The sequence below is a fragment of the Alnus glutinosa genome, chromosome 7 (genome assembly GCF_958979055.1).
Source record: "Alnus glutinosa chromosome 7, dhAlnGlut1.1, whole genome shotgun sequence".
In the NCBI taxonomy this organism is placed as follows: domain Eukaryota; kingdom Viridiplantae; phylum Streptophyta; class Magnoliopsida; order Fagales; family Betulaceae; genus Alnus; species Alnus glutinosa.
Window position 1 is genome coordinate 25,218,538 of NC_084892.1, and position 16,929 is coordinate 25,235,466.

The 16,929-nt window shown below is 33.9% G+C and overlaps 1 protein-coding gene across 1 annotated transcript; it reads left to right on the plus strand.

Annotated features, from left to right (window-relative positions):
* The first annotated feature begins 11,272 nt into the window (after positions 1–11,272).
* Positions 11,273–16,702, plus strand: LOC133874274 (tropinone reductase homolog). Its single transcript, XM_062312155.1, has 5 exons — positions 11,273–11,433; positions 11,544–11,751; positions 15,202–15,418; positions 15,514–15,620; positions 16,173–16,702. The coding sequence occupies exons 1-5, from the start codon at positions 11,345–11,347 to the stop codon at positions 16,344–16,346; spliced, it is 795 nt and encodes a 264-aa protein (XP_062168139.1). The 5' UTR covers positions 11,273–11,344; the 3' UTR covers positions 16,347–16,702.
* Positions 16,703–16,929: the final 227 nt, after the last annotated feature.

Here is a 16,929-nt window from a genome sequence, read left to right on the forward strand (position 1 = left end):
ATATCCATAACTTTTTCTCAATATTTTTCCCCAATTGATATTAATGAAAAATGAGAAAAATAAATCTTTTGATTATAATTTTTTTTCTCGATTGATTTATAAAATGAGTCACTCATCTAAATTAAACTGATGAAGTAGTGCCCTTAATAGATAGATACGCTCCATTTTTCATAGCCTAAATCCATTAATTCAAAACAAATGTACAAAGACATATATACAACTTCCAGTAAAATTGGTATGTGAATACTTAATACATCTGAGAGTCAAGCTTGTTTGTATTAAAACATACCAGCTGTAAGATTGTCTTGAAGATTAATTGTACTTTAAGATATATATATATATATATATATATATATATATATATATATATATATATATATATATATATATATATATATATATATATATATATATATATATATATATCTCCATTATCTCGCCTTATTAGTTATTTGTGTAAGTTCGTACTTACCAAAAAAAAAAAAAAAAGTGTAATTTATTTTTCTGAATAAAAATAAGGTCTCTTTCCTTCAATATTTAAAAAACAAAAAACAAAACAATGAAGGGTTGGGGACGCACGCCGGAGACTGGTTGTGACATGAGACTGGCTGACCAAAAAATAGAAGTGATCGATCATTAACACCTACCCCTATAAGAAACAGAAAGATTAACACCCACTAATTAATAATTACTAATGATGATCCATTTTAATTTACTTTCTTTCAACGAGCATCAATCAGAATGTTACTGTTCCTATTGAAACGACAGTTTCTTCGCAGTTTCTCCTGAAACAAACAAAGATTTATCAAATCGGGTAGCTTTCGAGGGTACAAAAGATATAGATAGTTTATCATGTACTTGTCTTATCAATGATAATTATAAAATGCTTTGGTAGATAAGTGTCGGTAATGTCATTATCTTCCAAACTTATTCCATTATTAACAAATAAGGGACAAATTATTTAGGTGAAGGGTGCAACTGGGAATTTATTTTAAATGCCATGCATTTTGGCATATGCACATGCATATATCTTTAATATATATATAGTCTCAATTCGTACGAGTACAAATGTCCAGTAATTAAATTACTTGACAAGATCGATAATTCGTAGCTAGCTAGGTTAATTAACATCGATCATAATAGTGTAAAGTATTCTTTTCTAAGCAAATGCCAAATAGCAATAACGTTTCTTTCTATGTAAGACTTTTAGCTGCGGGGTCTTCTTGTAGAAGAAAACAAAATGGTACTGGTGGTCTTGAATAATATTTAACATGTCCCTGTGCATGCCCGTTAACCATAAATTCTTCTGTACAGTGTATATATATATGACCATACACAATAAGAAAAATTGATTTAGCTTGGGAAATTCCTTCTGTTCCTTGTTTTAATTAAAGTCCTTAGCATTAGTTAGCAAGACTTTGATTCAACCATTTGACTGCCCTATATGTAAGATTTTCTTCTAGACCAGGATTAAAACAAAACTAAATAAAAACCAGTCTTCAAGAAAAAGGAAGGATGGTCTACGTACGACTAGTGACCGACCCGACCTAGGGGCTCCAAGATTAAATCCCGAGAAATGCTATAATTTTTTAATTTTTTTTCTAAAATTTGGTTTTCAAATGATTTGTCATAATCTCATGTGATCTATTATTTTAAAAAATGTGTCACATTCTCATATAATTGTAACACGTCATTTAAGAATCAAACTTTGAAATAAAAATTAATTTGAGACCTAAAAACATTTCTTTTAAACATCTTATCTCTTAATTTTCTTTTTGCTTTCCTCTTTTCAAAAAACTAATTATTGACACCTATAATGCAGTGTTAGTAGAACACTAATGTTGGGAACTAATAACAAACATGTTTAAGGGAGAGAAATGTGACGTCCCATGTTGCTTAGACATGGGAATGAATATGTGTTTATATGTATATACACACCCTTCTTGACATAACTTATTTTAAAGCTATGATAGTCATAAGTCTATCAGAACTCCGCAATTAAACGTGTTTCTGAGTGAGTAGTACGTATTGGAATGAGTGACATCCTAAGAAGACTAGTTCGGGAAAACCAAAAAAAGACTATTATATCGTTGGGGTGAATCGTTACAGGAAATGACATATAATAATACTTTTTTTAATGGAAAAGGTATATAATAATATTTTTTTTTTCATTTTTGTTATTTATTTGAAGAAAAAAAAATGGAAGTCTGTCTTATATATATTTAAAATCTTCGAAAACTCATGTCTTAAATATGCAGAATTGAAAATTGGAGTCTAAAACATAAAATCGCGTAAGGCACACGATGAGGGCCGTAGAATATTTTCTCTTTGAAAAATGTTAGACTTAAAATTGGTTTACAATTCTTTTATAACTTGTTTATACGGGTAATATATAATTGAGGGGTTTTAAATTTTGTTAATCGCTTACATGACTCTAATTACATTGTAACATGTGTTAGCAAGTTTTAAAAGAATTGAAGACCAAATTGTAAGTTTAGCATTGGTCTTTCTCTTTTCTTAAATACTATCATTTTTTCACGTATGAAAACCAAATAATCATGTCACAAAATCAATACTATTTTTTCATGTTTTTCAAAAGTACAATTTAATGGTAATTTTAAAAGATGTCTTAAAAAATATGACAAATGAATGTAGATTTTATTAATCTAGTCCTTTTGCATATCCTTGTTAATAGGAGTGTATAAGCAAGGTGGTTATTAACCGAAAATAACAGGTAACCGCCAACAACCGCTAACCAGAAATAACCGCAAACGGATAACTGGGTACTGGGTATCCGGTTGCGGTTACCGATTATTGCATTTTAAAAAACCGGTGAATAACCAGATAACTACAACCGATTTTTATTATTATATATAATTATAATTTTATATATATTACCAAAATAAAAATAAAATAAAATAAAATAAACCAAAACTTTTGAATGCACACGAAATTAATCGATGTCCATCGCATACTATATATAAGTGGGAGAATCATCACCCAACAACTTGGTCAAGCTATCAAATGGCAGAAAAGCAAGTGAATCTGACCCAAAATACTCCCTAACCTCCTCCACACTCATCCCATTGGAAATCAACTCCTCCGAGCTAGCTAGGTGTCTCCCCTCCATAATAGCAAGACCCGATAATTGGTGGGCTTGCAATCCTCATGTGAACTTCCTTAGCCCCTGACTCCTTTATCAACCTAACAATCATTGAGGAAGTTGTTCCCCTCACAATTGAGGCATCCACAACGTACCACAACCACAACCCTCTTCCCCTCCAACACTGCTCGCACAGGTGACAACTTAAGCTTCACGCCAAAGTCACTTATCTTCTGTGATGGTTCAATGAAAGTCCTCCCGATTTTTTTATTTTTTTTTGCCAATTTCCTAGAAGATAATTCCCAAAAAATATTTAAAAAATTCAACAATATATAAAAACTGATTATCTCGTTAATAATCAGTTTAAAATAACCGGATAATTAGCGGATGATAAAAACCCCAACCAATCGATTACAGTTATTAAAATAGAGAATAACCAAGAAATAATCAATCACAACCACAACCGGTTATACATCTTCACTTATTAACATTAGTAAATGTAAATGACATCATACTGTGACTATATATAGCTTTTAATGGCTCAGTATACATGTAAATATCTCCATCTCACCTTATTAATTAGTTTTTTGTGCAAGTTCGTAACTACCAAAAAAAAAAAAAAAAAAAAAGTATAATTTATTTTTCTGAAAAATATAAGGCCGGCCTCTTTTCTTCATTTCCAAAAAATAAAAAATAAAAAATTGAAGGGCGGCCGGGACTGACGGCGGAGACTGGGTGTGACATGACACTGCCTGGCCATAAAATAGAAGCCATTAATTAACACCTACCCCTATAAGAAATAGAAAGACTAACACCCACCAATAATTACTTTTCATGGTGCATTTTTATTTTCTTTCTTTCAACATAAGTCCATCAGTCAAATGTACTGTTCATATGGAAAAACGACCGTTTCTTCGCAGCTTCTCTCATAACAAAGAAAGATTTATCAAATTAATTAACCGGGCAGCTTTGGAGGTTAAAAAAGACATAGATAATTACCACGTACTTATCTTATCAATTACAATTATAAAATGCTTTTATAGAAAAGTGGCCGCAATGTCATTATCTTGGATATATAGCTTATTCGATTATTCAAACAAATAAGGGACAAATTTAGGTGTGTAAGATCTTAGAGATCGAATTATTGAATATTTTCTTGTATTGTTCATCTACATAGTAATTTAATTATAAACAAATGGTTACAATAATATTAAGTAAGATTACACCATAATCGGCTGAAAAATGATAAGGTCACTAGTTAATTCGTTAAGGTGTCAGGTTCCTATGTCCTGAAAATTACTTGACAAGATATGTCGTGGGTTATCATAATAATTTATTTAAAGTATTATTGTAGTGTTCTAAGCAAGAACGATTCTTTCTATTAATTGCTTTTTAGTAGGGTGTCCTTGTAGAAGAAAATAAAATGGTTGCGCCTTGAATTAAGGTTTGTTATATATATATATATATATATATATATGAGTTATAATAAAGACCATGTTCTTGTTAATTAACCATTCTTCTGGACATGGTTTGATATGGAAAGTTGGAACTCTCAGAGATTTTTAAATTTACACTACAAAAAACTTGATTTTTAACCACTTGCAGTTAGTCATGTGGATTAAAATCATCCACATGACTAACTGTTCGCCACGTGCAATTAGCTACATCGATTACGCGTGGTAAATCCGGTTGATGTTAAATGTATATTTAGCGACGTGACTTTTATATATGTAGCTATTTAGCTACGTGATGTTTAGCCATATGCCACCCCAAGTGGCTAAATGTAATTTTATTTTTTAAAAAAATAGACACTTCTAGTCACGTGTAATTAAAGCCACATAGCTAAATTTTTTTAATCTTTTTTTTAAAAAAAAAAAAAAAAAAGAGAGAGAGAGAGAGAGAGAGAGAATAAAAAATAAAAAAGAATATCTGTTCTTTTTTTTTTTTCTCCCAATATCGTATATATACGATATTTCCAACGTACATCCAGGCCACCCAGTTGCCGGATTCGAACCCATCAAACCAAAAATACAAAATCCCAAAATGGGAAAAACTTAATCACGTACATTAGATTCAAAAAACCAAAACAACAAAAATCTAGTCGCTAGAAATCAAACCAAAAAAAAAAACCAATTCGCCGGCCATCAAACCTAAACAACAAAAACCCAGTCGCCCACTCGATGGAAATCATCAAACCAAAACAACAAAAACCCAAAATGAGATTCAAAATCTAACCGATCCTCCGATCCCTGCATCACCAAAACATCAAGGGATAAGAGAGAGAGAGAGAGAGAGAGAGAGATCAGCACAAGAGAGAGAGAGAGGGTGAGAGAGATAGAGAGAGAGTACTTATGGTCAACAGAGATCCGCGGCCGGGGAGCGTGAGTCGGCCAGATCTCCTCCATCTCTAAGAGTCGGTCGATCTCGATCTCTACCTCTCTGAGTCGCCCGATCTCCTTGCGTGGTGGCGTGCTGCCGAGCCGATGGGGGTGAGTGGTCGACAAGAGAGAGAAAAGAGTGAGAGTGAGAGTGAGACGGAATATCAGAGATCGACGAGAGAGAAGAGAGTTTTGGGGTGAGTAGTTCACGAGAGAGAGAGAGAGAGAGAGAGAGAGAGAGAGAGAGAAGAGAGTAAGAGTGAAGAGAGGAGAGAGAGATAGCAGCCTTTTAGGAAGAAAAGGTAAAAATTGAAAAAATTAATTGCAAAGTCAAATTTGAAATCTAAATATTAGTGCGAGCGGGATTTCGTGTCCCACGCGTTCACACTAATTTTTTAATTAATTTTTTGTCTCTATATAAGCAAATAGAGACGTTTGCCATTTTCTATGTGGCTAATTGGCCACGTGGCAAATAACCTACGTGACTAGAATTTTAATCTGTAAAAAAAAAAAAAAGATTTTAATAAATTAGCCACGTGGAATATATATAAAACCACGTGACCAATTGGGGATGTGGCCATTACACCACGTGGCTAATTTATTAAAATTTTCAAAAAAATAAAAAAATAAAAAATTGAAAAAATTTCAATTCCTAAAAAAATTGAAAAAAATTCAATTTCTGAAAAAATTGAAAAAAATTGAACATTTTAGCCACGTGGCTTATGTACCACGTGGCTAATTGGTGAAATGGAAATAATCCAAGTGGCTAATTGGCAACATGGAAAAAATCCACGTGACTAATTACCTGCATAAACATTTTGCCACGTGGAAAAAATCCACGTGGCGAAATAGCAACGTGAAAAATCTACCATGTAGCCAAATTGCCATATGGCTACAATACAGGTACTGTAGCCACGTGGCTAAATTGCAAGTTTTTTATAGTGTTGGGGCGATAGATGGATTCTGACTCTTACTTCCTTCCTAATCCAAATCCCTCATTGTATTCTTAGTGAAGATGCAAAAGTGGCAAACTTGATTGATCCATATACAAAGGGCTAGAACTTCCAGTTGATTGTTGAAGTCTTTACGGTGGAGGAAGCCAGGGTTATATCCTCTATCCCTCTTAGCCTGCTACAACCTAATGACCTTATGATTTGAAGATTTACCTTAAATGGGCAATTCACAGTTCGGAGTTCATACCACATGAAAAAAGAGATACAGACGTCCAATAAGGGAGAGAGTTCATGCTCAAGACAAAATGAGGAGCTACGGAGGACTATTTGTCAACTCAGAGTGCCTAATGCAATGAAGATGTTTCTTTGGAGAGCTTGCAGCAACCTCCTTCCTACAAAAGAGAATTTATTTCAGAGGATGATAGTTTCAACTGATATGTTATGCCCTATTTGTGGTCGGGAAAGGGAATCAGTTTTGCATATCCTATGGAGTTGTATTTCAGCTCAAGATGTTTGGGCTTGTAGCCCAACGGAGTTCCCAAAAAGCAGTGCCATGGGCGAGAATTTTATCCAAATATTTAATTATACGAGGATGTAATGCAATAAGGAAGAATTGGAGCTACGGGCAATTCTTGCAAGTAAAAAGGATTTGGTTTCGGAGGAATTCTATGGTGCATGATGGCGAACTTACACATTCGAGCCAGGTTTTCCAGGAGGCCTCAACTCAAATTTGTGAGTTCAGAAGATATAATGTCCCAAATAGGGAAGTTTCTACGACTACTCCAGAGTCATCCCAGCACTTTGGCAAATTGTCAGGGATATTAACATGGAGCTACCTCAGTTGAGTAGATATGGGCATCTTGTAAATGATATAAGAAAAGTTCTGCTTTCCTTGCGTTCTTTTAAGGTAGTACATGTTAAGAGGGATGCAAATGAAATAGCTCACAACCTAACTAAGGAGGCTGTTACCCATGTCATAAATTTAATTTGGTTGGAAGACATTCCTCCAATAATCTATGATATTGTTTGTAAGAATTGTTCTATCCCGTTGTGTTGAGTTTTAGCTCAATTGAGTTCTATCAATTAGAAGAGAATTTGTTTTTTTTAAAAAAAAAATAAATAAATAAATAAGAAAATTAATTGACTTTGATTCAACCATTTGACTACCCTAATTAAGATTTTGTACAAGATCAGGATTAAAACAAAATTAAATACCATTTAATTCTATGTAATGTCATGTTTTAATTCTCAAGTTTTGATTTTAGAGTTAAAAGAATAGCATAGGATTGGGATATGTCTTATTCAAATCTTACTTGGATAGGTGGCTAGGCCCAGTCGTAAGTTGATACAAGGCCCATTACAAAGACTCGAGGAATCATTTATGGTGAAAGTGGCCCAAATATGTTAACTAAATACATGGCCCATGGGTATGCGTATCCTGTTTTGGACACAACTGCACTTCAGCTACTTCTCTACTACTATGCCCTCTCCGGTCAAGCCCCTTTGAACATAACATAACCTCCGCATACAGTTTTTTTTTTTTTTTTTTTTATTTACAAATAATAATAATAAAAAGATAAATGATAAATGTAAAATTGGTCCATGTTGTTTAGGGTTTTGAAAAAGAGAAATGGGGGTGGCCGAACCACCAATAATATTGATTGTTTTTTAGATTTTTGTTGGAGTCTCTCCCCTCCTTGTTACGGTTAAGGTACACCAAAGGCAATGAGCGCAAAACCTACGTTTCAACCACATAAGCAAGCAACAACACTTTCAAGTTTCAAACTTAAACGAAGTCCCAATCATTTTAGAATTTTGTAGTTGAAGTTGTCGGTGTCTGCCCGACTTGAGACCTCGGAGCGCAGTTCCATTTAAAAGGAAAATCTAGCTTCCGACCTCCATTTTGTGGAAAGTTAGAGAGAGTGCATTTCTAACTTGATCAGGTTGTATCTACCCCTAAGGTAAAAGGATTGGAACTACAACAATTAGTTGTTTTTCAAATTGTTAGCAATTTAAACAGCTATTATAAGAGAGTCCATATGAGACTAAGCTTCTACTGTAGATAATTGAACAATTCAAAATTTATTTTCCAGGGTTCCGAGGATGTGAAGTCTGAGCAACTTACTTTTATGCCCTTGCTTCCAATTACACGTTACCTATATGGTACTATTATTGCATTAATTTATATTACTGTCTTCATCAAGAACAACAAATTCGTAGCATGTTTCTTTAGAACAACTGATTAATTCAAAAATTACTTTTCTACATTTTGAACTACTGTAAAGGACCATTTAGCTACAAGTGGTAGAACTTTAAGTTTATTAATTATAATTCACTTTTATATATATATATCGATAATGCATTTTTAATTGTTGAAATTCCTACGAGTCCATTAAATAAAATTTTGTAGCATGTTTGGGAAATGATAATCTTTTAAGCTGTTGAGGATCAGTCTTCCGTTCATTGACAATGATAGAAAAGAAAGGTTTTTCTTTTTCCTTTATTTATTTATTTAATAAAAGGAATCAACGTAAACCTACATTTATTTCTCTTCCTCGAGAATTTTTTTGTGCCGTTGTCAACATCTTCTATAAAGCTGTGAAAAAAAAAAAACCGTAGAATACCAAGTGAAAAGACTTCTGCATGTGAAAATAAAAATAAAAATAAAAAAACATTAGCAAGATACATGTGCGTTTGATTTTTGGGTAAAAAGTAAAAAGTATGCCCAAGGCGTTCTCAAACAAGCCCTCTAAAGTTGATTGAGGTTGTTCTATTTGACATCCTCCAACTTGGAACATGATCATATGAAATAGAAATGATCGATTTTATGGTTCAAATTAAATTTCATAAGATTTAACGGTATATATATTGTCAACTATTAGGAAATATTCCCAATAGGAAATAAATGGGCTTATCAAATCCAGGTAAGCCCATAAAGACCGACTAAGCTTAAAGCCCATCATGATGCAATATTGATAGACGCCAAAAATATCTAGGAATTGAAGCATTAAATCCCAAGATACCAACAGTTTGAAAGCCTCAAATCTCGATATACAGGAATCTATACAATGGAGACGCGGATCTCGAATATGGTGGTAGAAATATCTCGGAATTAGTGAATCAATCCCTACTCAATGTAAAACAACAGTCGAAGCCTTGTCTATAAATAGGTGAAAACTACAAGGTATGAAACAGATGAATTATTGATAATTTACACTTGATATAAACTCTTCCCAAAATACTGACTTAAACATCGGAGTGGGTTATAGTTGACACTCTCGACGAGCTTTTTTATTGATATTTATTATTTTGCAACGGTCGATGAAGGATTTTGCCAAAGCTTGTGTCACCATACCGAAAACTATACTAACACCTACATTAACATGCCATTTAAAATTTTTAGATAATGCTACAAATCACATTTGTGTCTTCCTTTTATCCCTTCAAAATTGATGTGGTTCTTAAAATTATAATTGGATGAAAATTTAATAGTGATCATAAATTCAATGGTGATTTTAAGAGTCATTTCATCCCCTCCGCCTCGAGTTAGTGGTGTACATGGGCCAGGCCAGAACAAAATTCTGGAATAACATCATAGCGTGGGCTTGAGTCTAGTGTAGGGTAACAGAAAACGAGGATTTTAGACTGTATATACTTGGTTGTCCATATGTCGAAGGGTTCAATTTACATAGGAGTAGCTGTTCTGGAAAGCCTTCTCAGTATCTGCTAAACGTTTTACTATCCATCATCAAATTATTTATTTATTTATTATTATTATTATTATTATTATTTTCTTCTGGACCACTAATACGTTATAATTATAGTGGTCCGGCCGTTCAATAATTTACCTGAAATTTTCAAGAGCTTCGATATTGGATGACATCATGTCTTGTCCATAGTTGTTATCGAATGGTGGTTAAAGATAATTGGCCGATTCCGGATGGCAAATAGGACAACCCGCCCCGGGATAGTGAAAGCTCAACCCACTTTGCATGGGCTTTCTTTTTTAATTTTCCAAGTGCCGGCATTTTTATCATTTTCTGCTTTGCCTTTATTCTCTCATCCTCATAATTTCGCTTCAAATGGATGTCTAGGTTACGTTTTCATACATTTATTAGTATATATGTTATCATATTATTTAAAAGAGAAATGCTATTTCTCCGACTCTTATTTAATTTTAACAATTTTTTTTCTTAAAAAAAAAAGAATTAATCATTAAATATGTAGAACATACATGTAAGAAAACAGATCCAATCATTAATTTAAAAAAAAAAATGGGATTAAAATTGGACAGCAGTTAAAGAAGTAGTAGGTCTCTATTTAAAAATTTAGAAAATATGACACCATGAACACCGGCATGCCGCATGTCGTGTTGTTTATTATTAAAAAAAAAAAAAAAAAAAAAAAAAAAAAAAAAAAAAAAAAAAAACTTCTCTGACTATAGTATTCTTCATCTGTTTAGGCCTTTTCATATTGTACTGGAGCAAGAGTAGCATAAATTTTCGGCATTTTGACTTGTTTTGGAACTAACCCTATTTTGGATGGGATATTGTAGAGTAAAGAAATGTAAAATGATTGGGACGTTTGGGGGAGTTAATTTGAGGGAAAGGAACGTCCTGGTGGAGTTAATAGAAATTCTGAAACTCAGTTTTAAATGCGTGTGGCTCAAATTAGGCTAAAATCATAAATTAAATCTAACAAGTAAAATGTCTTTTTCACTAGAAAAAAATATACAAGTAATTTTTTTTGGTCTTTCTACTTTTCTTTGTTTAGACATTTAAATAATAAAGAAAGAAAGAGAAAACAAACACAGCGTTGGTGCACGTCGTAAGAATAGTACATGCTTATAATATATAATTTGCCTATTATTAACTTTTTGAAAGGAAGAAGAGGAGAAGCAGAAAACAATCATGGCGGAGGCAGAGCCGAGTTTCAACGGCCAAAGATGGTCTCTTAAGGGCATGACCGCCCTCGTCACTGGCGGAACCAGAGGCATTGGGTTAGCTTAGACATCCATCCATCCATCCATGCACATCTCTCTCTGTAACTTGCTTCTTTTTTTTTTCTTCATTATTATGTGAACCAATTATATATATTTATTCGGATCAGATATGCCATAGTAGAAGAGCTAGCTGGATTTGGGGCGGCAGTGCACATTTGTTCCCGTAACCAGACAGAGATCAATGAGAGGGTTGGAGAATGGGAAAGAAAAGGGTTCAAAGTAAGCGGTTCAGTTTGTGACCTCAGTTCAAGAGCCGAGCGGGAGAAGCTGATTCAGACTGTGTCCTCTGTTTTTGACGGCAAGCTCAACATCCTTGTAAGTTTCCCTCTGCTCTCTTTCTCCTTTCATAATTATCTTGTGTATTTTTCTTTTTATCCTATTTTTTTATTTATATTTTTTTTTGTACAAATACTAGATGTTAGCTGACTAAGCAAATAGAAAAGATTTAAGATTTATGAGGGTGTTTGATAATGATTTTTAGGAGGATTTTTTTTTTTTTTTTTTTTTTTATGTGTTTTGGTTTAAAAAAACATTTTCACATGACATAAAAATGAAAGTAGTTTTTTAATTTTGTTGGTACAGTTTTCCAGTATGATGATGTGTCATCTCAGAATACGCTCTCTCTACCACCTACAAGACAAAAAAATTAAACATAGGATTGGAACTTCTTGGGTGTATTGACAGGGTCTCACTCCCATGCCTAAGTCAGATTCTTATAGACAAAATATAGAGAATATGAGAGCACACGAGAAATGAGAGAGATTTGATACCTGGAATTGTGGCCTATTTATATGCATGTAGTTTTGGTATACTAAGAATGGCATTCGATTAGGAATTCCATCCCAAATTGTGTGGGATTAGAACTCATCCTTTGGGGAGTCCAGTGACTCCTGTTCGACAAGGACTACTCTTTAGTTAAGTTTAAACAGGTCTCTTATCCTATACCGTGTGGGAGAAGAAGTAAATCCCGAAGAATCCGAGATTGAGTCCTTCCAGTGCCTTTCCAAGGATTATAGATCAAATCTCTCATAACTCCTTGTGATAATTTTCGGATAAGAATCCCAACATATTCCATCACAATCACATCGTCGTAATCTCGAGAAATTCGGTCTCAAAACTATCTGGATATGTGCATTCCGTATGAATTCTTTTCATATTCTCGAGACAGTGATGTCCCAAGACTCACAAGTTATATTTGTCCCCGGTCTTGGCAATTTAGGGATATTCACAAGTTTCTCTAAGGAGCATTCGAGGTGTCTACAATCCAAGGTCATTCTCAGCCAAATCCAAGGCATTTATGATTGCCCGAATCTTCAATGGCCTTTGACGAAGTATTATTTTTTTCGGGTTTGATGGACCAAATGGGCCCACAAGCCTTGTTGTGGCTTGTATGGGCTTTGGGAATCCTAACAAGGTTTTTTTTTTTTTGGGTGAGAAAATTGTTCTGTTAATATTTTAACTTTTTTTTTGGATAGAAGGAAAAAAGAAAATAAAAAAAGAGTTGCCCAAAAAAGCCCATCGATTTCTTTCTTACTAACGATTCACTTGGTTAGCGCAAGAAAGGTTACTAAAAGGTTTATGAGGGTGTATGATTATTATTTAATGTTTTGATGTCCGGTTGGGGTCAATGGTAGTTGAATCATGACATCATAAATGTTAAATAATTTGTTATTTTAAAAGTTTAAGCCCAATTTTATTTTATTAATATTTTAATACTTTTCATTACATGTGAATTTAAAATCTCATTTAATAAATGAGGTTCAACATTTACAACTCAGAAGTAAATTACGGAGATAATATTCGAACTATTGCTCTCATACTATATTAAATTACCACTTGTTTTAAAACTTTTATCTTATGCTTATAAGAAATTTTGTATTTAATCATTTAATTATTATTCTAACAATAAATATAGTAAAATTATTATATTTATAAAACCATGACTAAATTGGTTTAGTTGCTCATACTTATCTTCTTCTTTCTTTCTTTTTTTCTCATTTTTTTTTTTTTTTAATCTACTGGTAATAGCCATATCACATTTGTACAGTAGCCTACACCCAGACATACCGGTAAGACTTTCACATTATAGGAAGAGATACGGTCCATTTATATAGTCATAATTCAGCATAGATTACAAAATGGAAATTGCATTAATATCTTCTTCCTAGCATAGAATCAAAAGAAGCAAATTAAATTCGATCATGCATAGAGGTTGAATTAATCCAAACACGATTCTCACGCAAAATAGAAGATGAAATTATACATGGAAAATGGGAGCATATATTGGAAATGAGTAATTTTAGATGTCATCCCATGCATTGTCCCTTTGTCGATCCCCCAATTAAAATTGATATGAATTTTATAATCAAGTAATGTTACGTGTCACCTCATGCCCTTTTAGTTTTCCTTAAAATTTATGTGGTTTTTAAAATTAATTATCATTAAATTTGCGATAGGTCACTATTGAATTTTGATCCCATGATAATTTTAAAAGTCATATCAGTTTTGAGTTAGAGAGACACAAATGTGACATTTAGACTATTTACCCTTTAAAATTACCCTCGGATAAAAATCATATTGGAAATGGAAAATTAATAACAACTTCAGAATTAGGTGGATTATATAATTCATCCAAAAAAAAAGGGTGGATTATATCACAAAGTTAGACCGTTGGAAGGACATATACTACGTAGTACGTACCAAAACCACATTATTATTCATTCTGACTTGAGTGCTAATTAAGCGCATTGTATTTTACGACAATGAGAATGTATACAAAGTGTTCGGTATAAATACAAAGAGATGAGGGAGATTATGCACCGTCCAAAGAACCCAAAAAGGCCGGAAATCTAACCAGATTATAATCTGGTGTTGTTGCCTGGTGGAGAAGCACCATCAGCGGGATTGTGTACCATAGAGGATTTGGAGACAGTCCTCGATCGAGGATATGGCGTGAATTGTGGAGGCGCCGCAGCAGAGATCACGTTAACAGCTGCTAATGCAAGTTGGTCCTATAGGAATTCAAACCAAGTTAAATTTAAACGTGTTGTGATTTAGGAAAGAAAAATGATGGAGTATAACAACATGCGTAACAATGCCACATCAGCCTTCTAAAAAAATTATTGATGTGGGAGTGCAATGTGACATTGTCGTGTCAGCACAAAAAAATTTGTCCAGCTAGCCATATTCATGGGCATTCGACCAGCCACCCCCCATGACTCGATAGTGGTCGCAGCCGGCCACCAGATTTGACTGATCTAGTGGTTTGACCACCTTCGTGTGGTGGTTGAGGGTGGCACGGACTAGAAGGAGGGGGGTGCAAATTTTTTTCTACCATGCCAAAGGATGAATAAGAATTACGTTAGCTAGGTATATATATTTATAAGTTGTCTTAATGTTATTGGTTGGTTGTAAACCTGTTATATATTATGTTGAAAAACATATATAACATCGATGCAATATATTTGGTTTCATATATAGAGTTGTAAAGTTATCCTGCGTTGTTTAATAAGAAGTGCTACAAGCTAGTAACCTAGGCTTAGCTAGCTAGCCCGCGGTTTGGGTTAATTTTCTCCAAAATTATTTGTGATTTTTTGATGCGTTAAGTGTGTTATTTTGAATTGTTCAGTTCTCATTAGGCTTAAGCTTAAGCTAGCTCCTAGATCGATTACCAGTCATTCTTTCCTCTTATCTTTTGATCGAAGATCAGATTATTGCTTTGTGGTGTCTCTGCTCTTCTGAGGCTGATTTAATTTGCTGCCTTAGGTAAACAATGCTGCAACAGTGAGGCTCAAAGAAGCTACAGAGCATACTTTTGAAGATTACTCGACTATAATGAGTACCAATATTGAGTCTCCCTACCATCTTTGTCAGCTTGCACACCCACTTTTGAAGGCATCAGGAGTTGGAAGTATTGTATTCATATCCTCCGTCGCTGGTGTGATAGCTCTACCTTATGTGTCTGGCTATGCAGCATCCAAAGGCACGTTTTTGATTCATGATATGGGAGCAAGGAAAAAAAAAGAGCATGTTCTTGTTCTCGTAACTACTAATCTCTCTATCCTTGCTAACTTTCAGGTGCAATCAACCAAATAACGAAGAATTTTGCATGTGAATGGGCAAAGGACAATATTCGCACCAACACTGTTGCCCCGTGGGGTGTCAAAACAACAATTACACCACCTGTAATATCTCTCATCCTTCCCACGACACTACCAAAAATAAAAAGGAGTTTAGTGTCGTTTATGGCCCAAAAAATGACTCCATTTAATTTGTGTCGTTTGGTAAATGACGCTAAACATAGGATTGAGAATTTAGAATAGCATTATTAATTTACTATTTAAACAACATTAATTAACGTTGATTGAGCTCAAATGAGACTAAACTGTTAATGTCGTTTGTATAGTGAAACGACACTATCAGAATAGTATCGTTTATGGTTTAAATGACACTAAATTCAAATTTTTTAATATTGTTTTCTGTTCAAACACACTAATCAGTGTTTACTGTTCAAATTAGTGTCGTTTGAACAGTAAACGACGCTATTTAGTACCGTTTTGAACAAGCAACGACACTAAATAGCGTTTTTTTGTAGTGCAATATGTGAATTCCATTATTATGTTCGATGTAAATACATTAAAATGATTAAGGTTTCTCCAAGAGTATGCCATTTCTCGAGACATATACGATTAAGCTTTAGCAGAATGATTAAATTGTCAAACCTCATTTTGCCTCAGGATGATCCACATGCAAAAGGTCTCGGGCCGCTCATCGCTCGAACTCCCATCTGTCGTCTTGGAGAGCCTAATGAGATTTCATCAGTGGTGGCATTCCTCTGCCTTCCTGCAGCTTCATACATCACTGGCCAAATAATATGTGTTGATGGGGGATACACAGTGACTGGTTTCTAGCCGGCCGGCCAACTCAATATATGAGTTATCAAGCAGCAAGCTCTAGCTCGCGCGTGAGTAGATCATATAATATTTGAAGTTTGTTGCATGCGTTCGAAATTTTCTGCAAATGGCCCTCAATAGATCATATAATATTTGTATATTTTATATTGCCAATAAGGTATGGTTGATGTGATCAGTAAGGCCCATCAATTCGTATGATCAATGCGATAATATGACTAGGCCATTGATACATTTCTAAAAGCATGGTTTTTTTATTAGGCTAAATCCTATGTGTGGAGACCAATTTAAAGACTCTTTTAATTCCATTTTATTAATTATGATGGGCCAATATGTATGAAATTATGGCTTTATAAGTATGTGTTTGAAGTCCCCACCCCAAACCCTAGCACTTGCTGATATATATTTCATCACTGTGTAATACACCTGAAAGACAAGTGAAGAGTCAGTACACTACAAACAAAAAATTACCAAAAAAAAAAAAAACACTTTAGAGTCGCTTGATCGAATAGTGTCATTTATGTCTAAAAAAACAACACTATTCGTTTAGCGCTATTTGAATAGTGTCCTTCGCTAAACGGCA